This window comes from Marmota flaviventris, chromosome 1 (genome assembly GCF_047511675.1).
Source record: "Marmota flaviventris isolate mMarFla1 chromosome 1, mMarFla1.hap1, whole genome shotgun sequence".
NCBI lineage: Eukaryota > Metazoa > Chordata > Mammalia > Rodentia > Sciuridae > Marmota > Marmota flaviventris.
In genome coordinates, this window is record NC_092498.1 from 86,092,164 (window position 1) to 86,110,520 (window position 18,357).

The following is an 18,357-nucleotide window of genomic DNA, read 5'->3' on the forward strand; positions in this document are numbered from 1 at the left end:
AGCTGGGAAGGACAATCTCCTCCCAAATGCCTGGTGCAAAGTCCTGCTCTGGGAAGAGTTTTGGCAGAACGCTTACCTCCAAAGATGTTTAAATCTGAACCAGGAATTGCCTCCAACTCCAGGCGCTCAGGGAATCTCCTTTTCCGGTGTCCAGGCGGTCTGTGGACAAATAAACAGCAGAGGGTGAACGGTCGCTGCGAAGAAAGGGAGTCGGAAGATTGGAGTTGGAAATGCGGCCTGCGCGGGCGCCAGGGTGGCCCCGGGGGTGACGCCGACACGGAGGAGTCGCCAGGGCACTCGTCCATGCGACGCGTTCATAGCTCGAAATGTTCCAGTCTACAAATGGCCCGAAGATGGTGATTTATTTCTGTAAAATAAATACATACTCCATCTCCACATCCACACTCTCTCCTTTTTCTTTCTTTTTTGGGAGAGGAGGGAGAAGAAAATGAACAGAGAAGGAAGATAGGTGAAGAGGCTTTGCTGGTCGCATTGGTTCCTCTGGGAGAGCTCCTCAGGCACCCCGACTTGGGGAATGTGAATGCATGCTTTATTTTCTTTTGCTAACAAAGGGAAGCCTTGTCTGGAAGCATTCAATCACAGACTCTCCAGAAACCTCACTAATAGCGTTCATTTCTGTTGGCGCGAAATCAGACCCCAGCTCAGTCCACAAACCAGAGACAGTCTTGGGAGGTTTTGTCCTTAGGTTCATTCAAGTACTAGACCAGCCACTTCTTGGTTCTGGTGGGCTGGCAGGACTACCCAAGCACCCACTTCTCAGAGCCAAACACTTCTGCTGGAAATGGGCAAAGCCAGGGCACTGGGCAGTATTAATATTCCAGTATTAGGGCCTACTCCTGACCTGACCTGCCCTGCCCTGCACAACAGCCACAAGCTGGCTCAACTCTGTAGTACTGCTTCAACCTCATTGGTAACAATATTTGCAACTCTCTTACACTTTTACCAGCAATCATGGGTTGTAGAGACCTCAGCCAACTTTCTGGGGTGAGAGTTGCTGGGGAAGGAGCAGAGAATCATCCCAGAGCTCTGGGCTCTGGCTGTGAGAAGTTCTACCCTCTACTAGGACTCTCCGCAGGGCATTTGCTTCTACAGCCCTAACCCTGAACCCATTCCTCTTTAATCCAGACCTAAATAACTTCCCACATTGCAGCTTGGTTAAAATTAGTCCTCCACTGTCTCCTACATCCATGTAATCCTGCTGAGAGCACTGAGAGGGACTACCAAATAGCAGACAAGCCTCCTGACCCTTGGCTTCACAGCCCACTAGCATGCTGAACAAGTAGCAGCAAACTGGCAGCTGCCTTCTGCCACTACTAGACTCACAGCCTTTACTCTTAGTCTGGTACTTGGGACTCAGAAACCATGCTGGGCCCCTTTCTCTTGTTCAAACTCTCACTGTTGCCCTCATTGGGACTGCCCTTGTCCTTAGGGCTCCTGTATGACCCTGGGCAGGGTGGAGTTCAGCCATCTTGCACTTTGCCACTCAACTTCACCCCAGAAAGAGATACGCTATGCCACAACTTACCGCCACCACCCTGCTCCAGGCTTAGGAGTATTGCAATTATTATTATTACTGCTATTTCCTTATCCCCAAGTCTGATATTCATGGCTGTTGTTCCCCATAAATCTTTTAGACTAATAAGTCACAGAAATATGTTGCCTAGGTCTCTTGCTCTACAATGGCTGCCACCACTGCTGTGGCCCCTCTCTACGTTTTTGGCGTTGGCTTGCTCCCTAGCTTGCCCAGCGCGGGTGATTTATGAACGCCGGGAAAATTGAACAAAGCCGCGCGCCCGTCCTGTGGTATCTCTGCAGCCTTCCCCAGCGAGAATCAGAACATTACCAACTGTCTGCGCATCCGTCCCACTTCATCACGAAAGCCAGGATGTGACCGCAAAAAGCACAAGCCCGAACTCACGTTTCACCAGATGCAGTATGCTCCCTGGACCCGCAGAAACCCTGAAGAAAAGAAAAGCCCCAGAACCCAGCAAGGGCCTGCCAGCTCTGGTTCTCCACGCTGAAGGGTTCTTTCCTGCCTTCCTGAAGGAGTTAAAAACCTTTGGAGATAAATTTGAGAGTTATGTATTTAAAAATCAAATAGGAAGTTGGAGTCTCACTTCTGAGAGATTCATTCCTAGTGAGGCCCTGACGACTCCGATCCATTCCTGATGATCTGCATTAATTATTTAATGAGTCACGTGATCTCAAAGATTACAATTTCAATATCTCCCTGGAACAGGCGCTACACCTTTATCAGCTGCAGCCAGGATCCTTGTTTGGCTTTTTTGCTCCCCAGGCTTCAGGAGTGCATTCACCCTTGCCCTGATCCAGCAAGTGACTGCCGAGGAAGTAACAAGGGAGAAAACAAAATTGGTTATTCTGCATTGTAGACAGTGGGGAACCCACTGCTCTCTCTGGCACCCTGACATCCATCACATCCTGAATCCAGCAGTCAACCACCTGTCTGATCACCAAGAGTAGGGCAGTTTGGTTACATAATATACCAGGGCAGCTTTGATAGTGCATCAGGCAAGAACTTACCTTCTTCCAGGCTATACACACCTGTGGCCTTGCACATCAAGTATAAGCCTAAATGTATACCTTCCATTCCTGGAAGAATAACCTCAGCAGAGGGGAAAATGCCTGTACTTACTCTCATCTTCCGTGAGAGCAAAGGCTCTACTCAACCTACCCACTCATTTACACAAGGAACATCAGGATGGGAGATTATTCAGCTGCCTCAGTTTCCTCATTTGTGTAAATTGAAAAGATTGATCAAAAATGGTCTCCAGGTCTCTTTCAATTCGAGATCTCTTTCATCTTCAAAAATCAATCCTAGAGAGAAAGGGGCTGCTTCATAAGTCTGGAACTTTCAGAAGAAGGATGCCAAGAGTTCCAAGCCAGAAGCTGCAGACTAGATTTCCTGACAGCCCCAGCCACCTCCCTGATGCTACCAAGGAGATAAACCACACATCTTCTCCTCCTTCTGTTGTTTCCAGCCCATACTCTTTGAGGTACAAAGCATTTTTTCTCCAGTGTGTAATATAGAGAAGGGTTGCCAGGAACAGCACTTGGAAAAGGTTGAACCTATGTTCTTCAACATAGGAGTGTGCCTAGGTATGTAGAGACCAAGCCTGGCTGAGGGTGGCCTATTTCGTACACAGAACCTATGCATCTGAATGGGGAGCTTCAGATTTCTATTGCATTTGTTCTTTGGGATTTTTCTTTCCTTCTATTTTAAAGAGTCCCTGATCTATTTCTGTGTTGGAACTGTTAGAAAATAGCCATCAGTGACAAGAACAACAGATTTGGAAGCTCAGGGGAACAGGTGGATGCAGGAGAGATGATGATACCCACCCTGTGGGGAGAAGGGTGAGAAGTGGGGGGAAAGGGGCACCTTGGGACAGGTGGATATAAAGGCAGAGACACTGCGGTAGGCCTGTCCCCATATATCTAGGTAATCTTCCCAAGAGCTCCATCCTGGGTATTAAGTACTCTACTATGCCTGTCACAGTTGAATTCCTGCTGTAATAAAACACCGGGTATATCGTAGATTTCAGCAAAATCAGGGAAGAAAGCCTGCAAAGTGCCATTTTTCTTCAAGGGGGAGAGTGTTAAGTACTTAATTCAAACTGTGACCATTAAAGTGTCTCCTATCCTATTTAGGTTGATTTCAGATGTTGACAAAACTTTTATCTCCAAAGTCATGCACAACTTGGCTCTGTGACTAAAGCAGATGAGTGTGTATTGAAGGGAGGGAGGGAGAAAAAGGGAGGGAACAGGAGAGCATGTGTAAGGGTCATTTTGTTAGGAGAATTATAGAGCTTACACAAAATACTGTCTTTAAAGGTCAAGGGTTTGAGGGGCTAGCATGGTTTGCCTTTAAAAAAGACAATTAATGAGATAGAAAATTTGTCCTCTCAGTGAACTCTTATGGTTGCCCTAGCAAAGGGCAGACAATGCAGGATTTTGAAACACAAAGTGAGATTTTTCCAAGCTGTTATAACAAGCTTCTTTTAAGGCCAAACATGAAGCAGACAAAACAGTGCAAAGAAATGGCATAATCATTTGGATTACTTCCGATGATTTTGGTTTTATAAACCTCACCAATACCTTAATAATCAATACATTTTGGGCAAAAGTGCCACTTTGTCCTGGAATATCAGAAAAATTATCTCAGTCCTCTCTTCCTTTTCTGGATATAAAAGCAAATGAAAGAAAGACATCCATTTTACCTCTATATCCAACATGGAGCTAAATTATCCAAACCCTTCCTCCCCACAAAGGAAATATAAGTATTTACCTTAAATGATGATAATCTGCCATTTGAGGTTTTGCAGCTTGACACTCAATTTCCACCAAGAGTTTAGGCTTTTTTTTTTTTTTTTTTTTTTTTAGCAGACAACCAAGATGCTGTATCTTTGCCTGAGACCACATTATTTGCAAGAAGATCCCTCTCTCCTTCACAGACTTTTCCCAGAGAATGCCTTTCAGAATTGCTGTTGAATTACAAAGAAGTATTTATTGTATGAGGTGATTAATGATTCCTGGGAAAATTGCTATTTTCAGCGTGATTTAATTTCGTTTTACAAGTGCGTGTAGTAGGGGGAGGGTTAATAAGTTTCAGCAGCAGTTGCACTGCTTCCAGAAAAGCCTGGCACCCGTTCACACCTTATAAAATGCACTTTATGCCAGTTTTCTTTTTTTTCTGACATGGTGTATTTGTTTGCCCCTGAATTTTCTTGACCCCTCAGAGACTGGTGCCTATCATTTTTCTCTCTCAAATCTGGTTTGTTTGTAGGTTAAGAACAGATCACCCCTGCTTATATCACACACAAGGCGGCAGGGGTGAAAGGGGTACCAGCACCAATACTGTACCCTGCTGATGGAAAATTAGGTTTAACAGTCCTCAGATGTTGTACAGGTAGGTGAACACCCGCTCCCATCTCTGTTACATTACTTCATGACCTAGAAACTTCACTTTTTCAAGGACAGATGACAGTTTTACTCTTCTTGCATCAGTATGCATCATCATCATTTCTGTATCTTTCTATAGGGTACTCTCTGCCTTGAGTGCAACCTGAACTCAGTATACAAATACTAGAGTTATAGAGATCAAGAAGTGAGTTTTAATTTTCAACCTTTGGATCTAGTTCTAGGAATTGAGAAGAAAGATCCCAAAACATTTGAGGAAAGTGACCCTCCTTTCAGAATTTGGCTTTATTCCAGCAGTGAACTCTTCCAGGTCTACTTTGCTTGAGGTACATTTTGGGGTGTCATTATGCTTTTATTTCCTCTGAAGATGTTTTGGAGGATGTACTGGGGAAAACCTCTTTTATTTTGAAAGCTCTTCTTTAATAAAAGAGAAACAAGCGAACAAAAATACTCAAGCTATACTTGGTGATGAGGTTCTTACAACCAGCCTAGAAACGAAAAGCAATCTCAACCCTTTGCACAAACTGTTTTTTTTTTTATCTCCAGGGAAACAGGCAGATTAAACGGGAAGGTGCAACAAATACCAAAGGGACCACTTCTTTCCAAGTGTGCTCAGAGTTCAGTGTGTAGAACAGCTGCAGAAACTCCTGGGCCCCTGCTGCACTGCATGGTTTCACCTTTCATTGCAGGGAAGGACACGTTTCTATGCCTTACAGAGACTTGAAACCTGAAATCCTGGCCAAGTTTGGGAAGAAGAGGAGCCCTCTCAGAGCTCAAGAGCCTTCCTGCTCTTTGGAACATTTCCACAGCGGGTCAAGCCTGACAAGAGTTCAACTCAAGTTGAAAACACACACACGCACACACACAAATTATGTGATCAGTCAGAATCTATGTTACACAGCTCAAGCCATCTACAAGGTTTTTACATGCAAGGGCAAACACTTCAATCCAGAAGTTTTTTTTTATTATTATTTTTTAATGAAAAGTTTAGGAAACACACATATCTTTTAGTTTTTAATGTTTTTTAAAACAAAGTTTATTCTTGGCACATGGCTTTCTATACAGCCATATCACAATTTATACAGTTGCACATGGATCTAAATGCATTCCCCTCTCCCTGGAGATTGTGCCCCTGAATAAGACAGTATCTCTTTAACAATATCTTAAATAAATGCAAGGAAGGGAAACTAATGGGCACACCTACCATCACACCTACACATTTTGAGAATTAAATAATCGTGTGAGGCCCACAATGTCCACTCATTTATTCAGTTCAATACACCGTTTGTATGAGCTGCCCTAATGGAGAAGGAGGAGGTAAAGAGGGTGGGAAAAGGTCTGTTTTCCTCTTGCAACAAATATACAAATACATTGTCTCCAGTCAGTATGTTATGTCCAGCTGACTTTAGACATCTTAAATATATGCGATACCAAGTAGTTCTTCTCAGGTATACAAACCCAGGCCAGCAGGTTGTGCCACCAAGCAGCAACCTGGACAAGTGTCCTCTCTAGGGTGGCAATCAGCACACACTCTTCCTGGGAGTAATGTCTTCTTTTTTGGTTATCCTTTTCACCAAGTTGGGCTTTGTTTTGGTGTCTGTTATGAACCAGATAGGGAGAGAGGGATGGAGAAATGGGCAGGAGCAGAGAGAAGAAAAACAGGTAAGGGACGGACAAGAAACTGACTAGGTCTCTAGAACATTATATGGAAGAGGGAATGGGTGTGGAGGAACCAGGAAGAGAGTGAGGATGAGGGTGTGGGCTCTGAGTTTGTGCTTTTCCTGGAGGGCCAGCAGAGGTCGAGGCCGGGTTGGAGGTTCGCATCTTGGTGTTGGGCAGTTTGTGATCTTTCTTCCACTTCATTCTCCGATTCTGAAACCAGATCTTGACCTGGCGCTCAGACAAGCAGAGAGTGTGGGCGATCTCGATGCGGCGGCGCCGGGTCAGGTAGCGGTTAAAATGGAACTCCTTCTCCAGCTCCAAGACCTGCTGCCGGGTGTAGGCTGTTCGAGAGCGTTTGGGCTCCCCTCCATTATAACTGGGATTGACTGAATGCCCAGAACCCCGAAGAAGAAGGCCAAGGAGGAGGAAGTGGAAGAGCGGGAAAGGAGGAGGAGAGAGAAGATAGGGTGGGGAAGAGCAATTGGACATCATCATTATATAATAACCTGACATCAAGTTCACGCAAGATACATAAAACGGCAAAGAAAATGTTTCACAGGCTATTGACAACGGGAAACACCCGAGAGCCATAAAGAATGGTGCTGGGCATTGGGGCTGAAGAAAAGCTTCAAAGACACATGGCCCGAAGCCTCTGCCAGGGCAATTAAATTTATGGGGGCTATAATTACTGCCCTAACAGTTTGGCATCTCGTAAATCTCCCGATAAAGGGACCCTGGGTACAAAAGGGTTCTCACGTTTGGATCAGGCTGCAGCCTGGCGCGCACACACCCCTATCCCCCAGCAGCCGGGGCCAGATGGGGGCTCCCCTCCTGAGGCCCCCTTCCCCGGGCCTTTCGCTCCTGACCCCGGTCCCGACCCTCCAACCCTGGTCTGGCCCCAGCCCACCCTTCCGCCCCTCCCCAGCGGCGCCACATACCGGCGCTGACATGGATCTTCTTCATCCAGGGGTACACCACGGGCTCCTTGCCCTTCAGGCCCGGCGGGCTCTTGTCGGCCAAGAGCAGCGGGCACGCGGGGGCGCTGCCCCCTGTAGGGACGCCTGGAGTGGCGGGGGCTGCCTCGCAGCGCCGCGGGGGCGCAGGGGGCGCAGCACGGTGTTGCGGGGGAGGTGGTGGCGGGGGCTGCCGCCCAGGTTGCAAAACTTGGCTCGCGTGCAGGCCGTGCGGCGCCGGGCCCTTGGCGTGTGCCATGGGCTGCTCCGGCTGTGGTGGCCGCCCGGGGCTAGCGCCGCCGCGGTAGCCATAGGGGTAGGCGGCGTCCGCGGCACCGTGAGTGGGGTAGAGTGCGGCCGCGGGGTAGGCGGGCTCACGGGCGGCCCGCGGCGCGTAGTAGGAGGCAGGGGGTTCACGGCTGCCGCCTGCGTGAGGGAGCTGGGGCTGCTGCTGCGGCAGGTGCTGGGTCGCGGGCGCCGGGGGCTGCTGGTAGCCGGGGCCCCCGCCTGGGCCGCCGTCTCCACCGCCCGGGCCGCTGTGCTGCGCGTACTCCTCGAAGGGAGGGAACTTGGGCTCGATGTAGTTGGAGTTTATCAAAAACGAGCTCATGGTCATTAATTTGTGAAGTGCAAAAATACTAATTTTTCTCGCGTTGTCGTTTTTCTGGGCTCGCTGAGGCCCCTCCCCCTCTTGCCTCGCTTCCCATCCCCCCTTCCTCTGCGCCCTTCCCCTCCCCCCGCTGTCAAGTGCCCACCCCACCCCCTCCCGCCGACGCCACCACCAAAGTTCGCGCCGCTCCTCCCCCCGCGCGCGCGCCTTCCGCCTCGGCCCCGCGCGCGCTCCGCCCCGCGCCCCACGTGCAACTCCCCCACCAATGGGCGCGCCGCGCGCGCGGACCCGGATCAGGAAACGCGCGGGTGGGTGATGGATACCACTGCCCGGCCCAGGGAGGGGGAGTGAGCAGGGGCTTTGGTCCTCCAGCCCCCCAATTTGGATTACCGCAGGGAATTCAGGGCCTGTCAGGCTGTAGCTCCCTTGGGCCCCGCGAATGCCCTACTTCTAGCCTAGGCCCCAGGGCAGACTCAGCGCTGATTTCCAGCCCAGTCAGGCCCCGCGTCCTCCAAGGTTCGAGGCCCGCTGCGGGAGGGAAAAGGCGTCGACACCAAGGGGCATCCTGTTTTTTATCATGGCACTGGAATAAAATGAACGTGGCCGACTGACAAATTTTCCCACCCGCTTATTCCTTTCCTACACCCTGCTGACTCGTCCCTATTTTGAGAAGACTGGCAGGAGCTGCAAAGGTTGGGTGTGTAGCTGAGAAATCTACACAGGGGTGTACAGCGAAGCCATTCCAGTGTAATCGGACAGACATTTCTTATTTTTTCCTTTTAAGACAGTCTGTTTTGTTTTTACCTTATTAAAAACAAAACAAAACCCACCTTTCTAATAGCATCTTATTTGATGGAGGGGTCAACCTAAGAACTAAACACGCGTGAGTTGACGAAGTGCGATTGTGCAGTCAGACGACGGCTCAAGGATAAGAATGGATAGAAGCAACACTTCCATAAAACCGAGCTTTGAAACAAATAACTTCCTATTTCAGAACAATCCCCAAATAAAAGCAAGCTTAAAATAGAATAAGACCTTTGCCAGATCTGATCCCCAGGGGTCTTTTCCAGCTAAGAATTTTGTTTTCTCTTTTGGATGCTGCTTTTTCAGGCTGTAGCTGAGACTAGAGTTATATTTACAGAACAATCTATAATTTCTGAATTGCTGAAAATTAGCATATTAACGATATCAGTAGCTCCGGAAAGGAGGGAAAGGGACTGTTGCCTGCCATTTGGTAATTGAAATTTGATGGGTAAACTAATTATGCCATTATTAACAAATAAATTACTTATTAATTCCACCTAATGTTGATCTTTGAAGTAAATACTGATGCCTTATTCGTAGTGTGTACTTTTCCTTTTGTGAGTACCAGACACAACTAGATCCTCCAATTTTCAGCCTAGATTAGAGCGGTGCAAACTAGCATAGTCATCATTCTAAAAATAACTTTCATATTGGCAGGCAAAGCAAGGATATTTCAGCTGGTGCACCTTAGTTGATTTTTCAAAGAGCAGTAGAAACAGCCTTCTCACAACTGAGTCTGGAACGCAGACAAGGAAAGTTATAGCTTAAGCCTGGAGACACTTCAAAAAGAATGTCAATTTTATCTTCATTTATATCGGTTACTCATATGAGTTACTAAATGCTAGAATATATCTATTTGATGGATAGTCGTTTAATGCTTAGCCACATAAAGCCTATTATATGGGACTAATCTTTAAACTAATTTAGGAGAAGAGGTTAAAAAAGGGATCATATTAGCTTTCTAACTGGAACCCTCCTGAAGTGGTATAAAGAGCTTTTCCGCATTGGGTGTATGTGTGTGTGAAAAGTGCAGCCCATTGACTTGAGGCACCCTGAATTTTTTTAATGGAATCTGAGGCACAGACAAAAATCAACGCTGATTATAATCTTTAGACATCTTCTCTAGACTCGAGTGGGGGAAAATCTAGCCTGTGATACAGCAACCTAAACCAATATGTCTTGCCAGCAAGAAAAAAAAATAATAGGTACCTAGATTGTAAACTATGTAATATAAATAATATACATATAGATAATACGTATTACAAATCTGAGCTCTCTGAGCTTCAAGGGGAGAAAAATCGTGACAAGGAAATCTTGCTCTCCTCAAGTCATCAACCTTGAGTATTAGGGTCTTAACTATGTCTGTTTAATATTATTTATGGACACTAAAACACAAAATTCATGTTGTTTAGCCTCAGAACCTTCTATGAAATTTCTATTTTTAAGTATTAAGGAGACACAGGCACTGTTTGTATATGGATAAGCTAAACCAGCTAACTGTGCATGTGTTTCGTGTGGTTCTATTACTTTAGGAAGATGGGCTTACACAGAATCCCCCAAGGCCTGTAACTTGTCTTTGCGGTTCGTATCATAAACACAAACGGAGCCAGGACCACCAAGTGTTATCTCACACACCGACATTTTGACATTTTACTGCAAGATTTATGGCTGTAATAAACAATCCCAGTACCTTTTCTGAACCTTCCACAATCTTCCTTTGCAAAAACCATAGCACAATTCCATTGAATCAAATAATCTTTTTAAATATGTATATATGTAATTATACGTATATGTATATATATTCTAAATCACCTCTTGCCTTTACATAAAATCCAAGACAGCAAAGGAAAAACTAGGAAGATACTAACTCAAAAAAAAAAAAAAAGAAAGAAAGAAAGAAAGAAAAACAAAGCCCTGAAGTTTTACCAGCAGCATCTTGCCCGAGAAAAGATGGGATGCCCTGAAATCGAGCAGAGAGGGAGCATGCTAATCTTCACACACCAACTGGCTCCAGTCCCAAGCCGAGTGAAATCTTTATCCTTTCCTTGGGAAACTGGTAAGCATATTTGCTCATTTCCACGTGCAGGGATAACATATATTCCCAACAAAAGCTTTCTTAAAATCCCATTAAGTAAAATAACTTTTCATCATGTCCTCGCATCCCAGATGGAGAAGGAGAGTGAAGGGAGTCCTAGGGAAAGGGAGGGCAAGAGGGAGGCAGTATTTGCAGCTTGGTTTGAATCTGATTTGAATCATTTTGAATATGTTTGGAACAGCCTTTCCTCTTGAATGCAACCCTGTCCCAAGTTTCAAAGTGACCGAACAGTGACACCGTGTGCATTTTGTTTCTTATTAATCTTACACATTGACAGTCTTTGTTAAATCACAAGGCGCGCCCTTCACCAGCCGACATTTTCATATTTGTTAGACGCGCTGACCTGAAGTTCACCTCGGCCTTGGACTTTGCGCTTCTAAAAGGTCTATACAGTGTCTTTTAGAGAGTAGGGTGCTTTGCCCAGGTCACTTCTCAGGAAAAACCAAGGGGGAAAAACCAAGGGGGGAAAGCAAAGGAAATGTAAACGTTATGGAATGTATTGACTGTATTTGTCCTTTGTTCTTTAGAGGCAGAGCCCCAGACTGTTCTCTATCTGAAGCATGTCTTTAAAGCAAACTGGGGAATGGTAGAATTTCAAAATGCCTGATGGTGGCTTTTGAGGGCTTCCCCCCACCTACCCTGAGGCATATGATTGTAAAGGAACAACATGTTACCAGCTATTTGACCAATTAATTGTTTGGGGGTAATTTCCTTGTAGTAGTTTAAAATAATGAACACAACCCAGACAGAAAACCTAACATTTATATTAAGATCATACATGAATTTCAACCAGGATTGTATGAGAGGCCTAAATATTGAAATCCTCTGAATACTCTGGAAGCAGTATGCAAGTGCCTTTTTCTTTCCCTTTAAAGACTAGCTGGGAGGTATCTATGGATATTAAAGCTAAAATGTTTCTAAGGTGTGTTACATGGTTTTAACCAGAAATACAATAAATAGTAAGGTCCTCTACAAGAGACATAGAATTGTCTCAGTAAGAGGGGTTTCCACTTTCTTCATTTCACTAGCCCAGATGTGGTAAAGTGTGTACTGCTGTAACAGCAATCACCACAGTTGTTTCCTTTCTTCTATTTCATCTGGCAAAACCCCATTTGGCTCCAAGCTCTTGGCCAGGGTAGAAACTTTACACATTGCACAGTAGAAGCACCCTTATTACTTCCATGAAGGCAGTGTTTGGGAAATATTTACTTTAATACTGAACATACCTGGCACTGTTAAATCTAATCAACCTGAATATATCAAGATGATCTCAAACATCCTTGCAATAGTCTACATTCTGGGTAGTTGGATTATCTCCAAAATTAAGAAGAAAAACCTAGAAAAATTTTATCTTTCTCTTCTACTTTCCTACATTGATCACTTCAAGGTCAATACATAGAAAAGAAAACCACGTCCCCCAGGAAATAGATTCTAACAGCATCAACACTTAAAACCAACTTAATGCATGAAAAAGAAAATATTGTTTAGTTATTCAGTTGCAACTCACACAGGAGCTATGGTTCCAGCCTGCTTCCATAGCACACTATTCCCTTTCTTTTCTACTTGCCCACTCTTCCTGCTTAGCTTGTTTTCCCCACTCCTTACCCCACCACCCCACCCATTTCCACAGGTAATTTTCAAAAGTATATTCTGGAGAACAGAAATCTTATGGCGTGGACTGGCATTTGTAGATTCCACCTTCTTGCATTCTCTAGTTATTCAATTGTGTTGTAGCATTTGTCTACATTCACTTGTGGGTTAATAATAAATATAACTAAAAATTCTTCAACAACATGAATGTTTTCTCCCTGGTGGTGGTGGTGGTAGGAATCCTGTCTCTTTCTAGAGGGTTTCCACGTCTTTCCCTCCTCTTTCAAGCTCTCAGAACTTTGCATTTCGTTTCAGAAAAAGTGTTTTCTATGTTTGAAAATTGCAAAGAACACATTTTGCATGAAGTACCTGTGTTTGCCCTTCTCTCCACACTTTTGAGGTCATTATAGGTACTTAAAAAAAAAAAACTTAGCCAATCAAAATCACCTTTATCAAATAAAAGAGGTTTCCTGTACAGTTCTCTTGCCTTTGTGGGTACAAGGGAACATGGGAAAGTTGCTACATTGTTTCTTAAAGGCACACTGATGAGTTTTTGAACGTTTTTCTTGCTGACAAACCTACAAACCACTCCTGCTCTCCAACATCTAAGGTGTTGGTGTTTCAGAAATCTATGCCTATTTACCTGCTGCTATTCCCTCAGAATGGAAGCAATAATTCAACATGAAATACAGCATGTATTACTCTTGAAAAGAGGAATTTTCTATCCTTTCCTCCGTAATTGAGGTCATTCAACCACTAGGGTTCACCTGGAGTCCATACTGTGATACACGCGTCACTCCGAGCCATTTTATCTTTTGTGCTGATAGTCAAGATCGCAGCTCTAACATTGACATCAAACTCTGTCTGGGCAGATGACTAAGAGTGCTACACAATGTAAACTTTTGACCCTCAACTTTTTGACCTGCAGTTGTAGCACACTAACCACAAAGATACACAAAGCTGAGCTTCTTCTTTCAGGGAGAAGCTCCCCCACCCCAACCCCCTGGATTGAAGATCTCAGGATACTCTGCTTCTGCCACTGCCTTTTGGAACTGGAGGGTGAACTGGATATTTCTGTGTGTTTTTGACTGTATTTCCTGTCAAATTAGTCTGCTACTTATTTTTGTCAGCACTTACATAGGAACTAGACTAACTTGAAATCATTCATGATTTCAGTAACAAGGTAAATTTGGAGTAGAACAGGAGAATTTTTCAAAAAAATGAAAGAGAAGATGGGGGGACTAGCAATGGGAAATGGGGACTTTTTTTCTTTATTTAAAAATAAAGATGCAGCCCTAATTGTTTGGGAGAGCTAGCCCAGGCGGGCAAGTTGACTGTGAACTTGTACTAAAGCGTGCTCTGCTGGCGATTCCTAGGGTGTGCAGATTTATCTTCTCTGCATTTACTTAACCCGGCAGTGAACTGCGCGGGCGTCATTTGTTAGGCGATGACAGACTTCACCTCCAGCAAGGGCTGCTTCACAAAATTGCAATAATTACCTAATAACCTTCATAACAAATATTATTATTAAAAAGACCCATTTGTGGGGAAAGGATCTGGTGGGAGAAGGACAAATTTCTTTGTGAAAAAATACCAAACAAAACAAACCTGGGCTGATCTTTTAGTTCTGGGGCTTAGAATGGCTAGAATTATGGATCCCTCCCCTATGTGGGTGGGAGCCTAGGCTGACCCCCTCAGCCCATGCCTAGTAGCCCCATTAATAGTTTTGTCATTGACTCCAAGGAAATCCCTCCTTAGAAGCCAAAGGGATGGAACCCACAATGCTCTGCCCTCTCCATGGTGGGCAAGCCATGGATAGACCCCCCAGCCAAAGCAGGGAGACACTAAAGGGCATCTTTCAAGCTAAAATGACAGTCTTCCTCTTATCAGCCCATCTTTTAGGATGTGGCTGTTTGGGCATAATCCTCTCTGAAGCTCAACAAATGAACATGACTGTTTCTGGTAGAAAATTCTAAGACACTCTCCTTGCAGAGCCACCACCAGTGAAGCAGGGGAAAACACAGGAGAAAAGGACTCTTGGCATAATGTTGTGAAATTAGACCATGCAAACCCTAACAAACCCCTAAGTAAGTGTGACCAGAAGCTTCCTATTATATTTATAGGTCAGGAAATATTTTCTCTTAGGTTTGTGGAAACAAATAAGCCCCTGCACATTCCTGCCGCCTTTTCCCTTTACAAGATGAGAAGGAGCATAGACACACTTTTGCCACCGGCTGAGGCTGGATGTCTTCAGTGACAGAGATTTTTTTTCCTAAGTAAGTTCCTTTGCAAAAACAACCCCCCCCCAAAATAATCACAAAAAGAAATAGCTTATCTACAAAATGAGTAGATAACCAGTCATCCTTTTTAGCAAGCTTGCTATGAAATTGGGAAGAAAGAAAAAAATCCCTCTAATAACACTTACATAGGTCCGACTGGATATTGTATTTCTTAAAAAGCCATTTTACTCCATGTGGGTCAACCTGCTCTCTTAAATTCTACTCAAGTTTTGTGAAGATTAAAATAGAAATGGACAAGCTGACAGTATTTATAGCCTGTAATTTTTAAAATTAACCAGAAAGATTCTCTTTGTTGTATGGTGCTGGAAATGACTCCAACGGTCTTTCTTTCAACCTCTCACCCCAAGTTGGGGTATGCCACCAACGTGGTAAAGATAATTTCTTTATGCAAGGTTCTCCGACAAACCTGCCAGGATCCCTGTGACTCTTCTGCTTCTAATTTCAGTCTCCAAGGAATCACTCAAGCAAGATTACCAAATAAGTAACCAAAATAGAACCACCACCCAATATTTTGCCAATAAAGAAAAACAGCCATAGTAGCAAAAGAAAGGATCCAGAATTCTCAGACCCTACATAGAATTCTTATTCCGGTCTCCACTTAAGATTTGGACACATATGTTAGTGCTATAGTATCCATATCACTTTAATGGGTTACACAAAATGACTTCAGGAATTCTTCATCTTGCCACCATTCATGAAAAGTAGGAGTTAGGTAGGAGGGCTCTAATTTTGCAAAACAAAACAAACTTTCAAGGTTTTGCTTTTGGTATCTCTAACTTTGGGGACAACTGTTGGACTTCCTTTGGGTACAGGTGACCTGTGCAATAAAGTTTGTCAAAATTCCAAATCTATGCCTCAAAATTTTTCTCTTTAACTATTTAGTTAATATCTCTACCAATAAGCACTTGCAGGAAAGCTGCCTAGCTCCTGAGAGAAAATCAGATCCTGTTTTTTTGTTTCATTTCTCAATGCAGTTAGAGAATTTGGCTTAACTCCTCAGACAGGATTGGGGGGAAATCTTTTAGGTCCCTTTTGGGTGCCCACCCAGAAAAAGACACCAAGACAGGCCACTATGTCCCCAGTCACTTGGCTTAGTTGTGCCATTGAAGAATGTAGGGGGCTGGGGCCAGAAGGGGTAGCTGGGACCAAGATGGAATTGTACCCGGGAAAAATTCATTTCACCTTACTTCACCCATTGGTGCAATTTTGGAGACTGTTTTGGAAATCACAGATTATGTAAATTTCCTGGGATCAAACAGAAAGAGCAACTAACAAAAGAGAGGCGGAAATCTCCTACTGACAAACTACCAATTTCTTTCCTAAACTACCCTTTATGATGTGTCAGGAAAAACAACCTAATGGCTCTAGGGACTTTTAAGTTGAGCATTGAAGACACCTCGATTTCCCCCCAAACTTTAGGGCACAGTTTGGAAAAAAAGAATTTGTCTGTATGCTGAGGGGGAGTAAATTGCTCTAATCTTCAGTGTTATCTAGGGGGATGCCTAATTTGCCTTTTGAGGGTCCTGTGTTTTAATTCTACAAAGAAGGAGAGGAAACGGAAAGAAGAGCGGGAGAACGGACAAGGCGGAAGAACAGAAAGCGTTTTTAACCCCTTTCAATTAGCCTGGGGATTCAAAGACTAAAGTTAAATCCGGCCATAAAGTTTATTGCTTCAGACTCACAGGCGGGTGAGAACAGTCCCAGAGAAATAAAAAGAACGTGCAGGCAAACAAGGTTCAGGGCCTGGTCCCTGGGGCGGGGGAGGGGGTGCTGAGCCATCCCCCAGGTGGGGACCTAGGGTCCCCAGCGTCCAGTGGGCTTTAGCAGCCTGGGCTCGGCCTCGCAACCAGGGGCCCAGCCTGAAGGTGCAGCCCGCGCCACGCGGGCCTCAAACACCCTCCTGCTCTCGCGCGCCAGCCTGAAACCCGGCCCCGAAGGCCGCCGCCTCAATTCAGTCCTGCCAAATGACCCTGGCCCGCGAAGACATATTGCCACAGCCCCATAAGGAATCCCGCCAGAGTCCGCCTCGGCCCTGCCGGGGCCTTTCTTTCAAACTCTGGAGCTCAGCGCAGCCCTTGGCGCCCGCAGCCGGCGCCCCACTGTCTCCCAGCCCCCACCCCAGGGCTCCTCGACCCCCAAAGAGCCCGGAACAGGCCAGGCGCGGAATGGGGAACGGGCCTGCCAAGACTCCACACGCAGGCCTATTCCCACACAAAAATCATCTTTTTGCACGCCGGCAGGAGCAGCGGAAGTCATTAACATCCGCGGTTGTGCAGCAATTAAAGTTAGGCCTGGGGATGCGGCCGGGCCACAGGCGCTGTTCACTGGGCTGCCTCCGCAAAGCTGGTTTCTTGGCTCTGCTAATTTGAGCAGAGGAAAACTTTGCTGTCCCTTTTTGAATTCAGAGGCAACCTCCGAGAGGAGGGGGGGGGGAGGGAGAGAGAGAAAGTTTTCAGAGCACAAATAAACTTGAAAGAGCTCAGGAAGCAAGCTTACCTTACCTTAACTCGGAGGGAGCCATTTTTCAGAGTTTTGAGAAGTTGTAGTTTGGACACTTCTGGACCTAAAATTGACAATTTGAATGACCAGGAGGCACACGTAGCCTGCAAAAGAGTCAAATGGAGTCCAGCGTCAGTGAGATTATATGTTATGTGGTATATAATGTTGGATGTCAACTCCCCAAAACCATAAAACTTACTTTAATGGCCCCACGTGACGTTTTATAGCCAGTGAGCCGATCTGTCTGTGCTATGGATGATTTTACGATCTAATTCATAGACAAAACCCTATTCATTTGGCACCCAAATGTCATATAGCCGGAACTGGGGCTTATAAAGTTTACTGTTTTATAACTTTTAAAAGGAAAGACGGCATCAGTGTAAGCAGTCGGTAAATGTGCAAATCTCTAGTTGGGCTTTAGCCGCTCTGAGGAGTTTCCCAATCGAGCTAGGATGGGGTAAGTACCTTCCATTTGTAGCAAATTAATTGTAGCAAAAGAAGTCAACTGGGTTCAGGGTGAGGAGTGGGGAAGGGGTGCTGGGATGGGTTAGGGGCAGGGGGTTTGGGGTCCATAACCTGGCATAGCAGTCTCTTCAGCAAGTGGAGGCCTAAGGAAAGAGGCAGGGTCTATGTGGGCCCCAAGGGCGGCTAACAAAGCCCTTGGATTTTTCTCCTTCTTTCTCTCCCTTTTTCTCTTTTTTTGTACCCAGCAAGTTAACTTGTTTTCCTCAGAAATGGGCATAGTGGACTTTGGAACAGCTTTGCTTTTCCCACTTTCTGCCCTGAACTTTCTGATGGGTCAAAGTTAGGGAGGTAGCTGGTTAGGATGGTCTGAGGCCTCCATGCACAGGCAGGCTGCTCAGGTGGCCTCAGGCTCACCAACTTCCA

General features: G+C 45.4%; 2 protein-coding genes across 6 annotated transcripts in view; both read right to left on the bottom strand.

The window, feature by feature from the left end:
- Window positions 1–18,357, bottom strand: part of Hoxa3 (homeobox A3) — a 44,595-nt gene that overhangs the window by 14,802 nt on the left and 11,436 nt on the right. For 2 of the 5 annotated variants that reach the window (XM_071613881.1, XM_071613890.1), the window contains exons 2-3: window positions 17,472–17,573; window positions 77–4,520 (exon numbers count right to left, since the gene is read on the bottom strand). The gene's annotated coding sequence lies outside the window, so the exon portion shown is untranslated. Of the gene's footprint in view, window positions 1–76; window positions 4,521–17,466; window positions 17,574–18,357 lie in introns of all 5 variants that reach the window. The other 3 variants (XM_071613892.1, XM_071613891.1, XM_071613885.1) reach the window with 3 other exon arrangements.
- Hoxa4 (homeobox A4) lies at window positions 6,207–8,258 on the bottom strand. The gene is made up of 2 exons (XM_027939659.3): window positions 7,557–8,258; window positions 6,207–7,004 (listed from the first exon to the last, which is right to left on the bottom strand). The coding sequence occupies exons 1-2, from the start codon at window positions 8,185–8,187 to the stop codon at window positions 6,658–6,660; spliced, it is 978 nt and encodes a 325-aa protein (XP_027795460.1). The 5' UTR covers window positions 8,188–8,258; the 3' UTR covers window positions 6,207–6,657.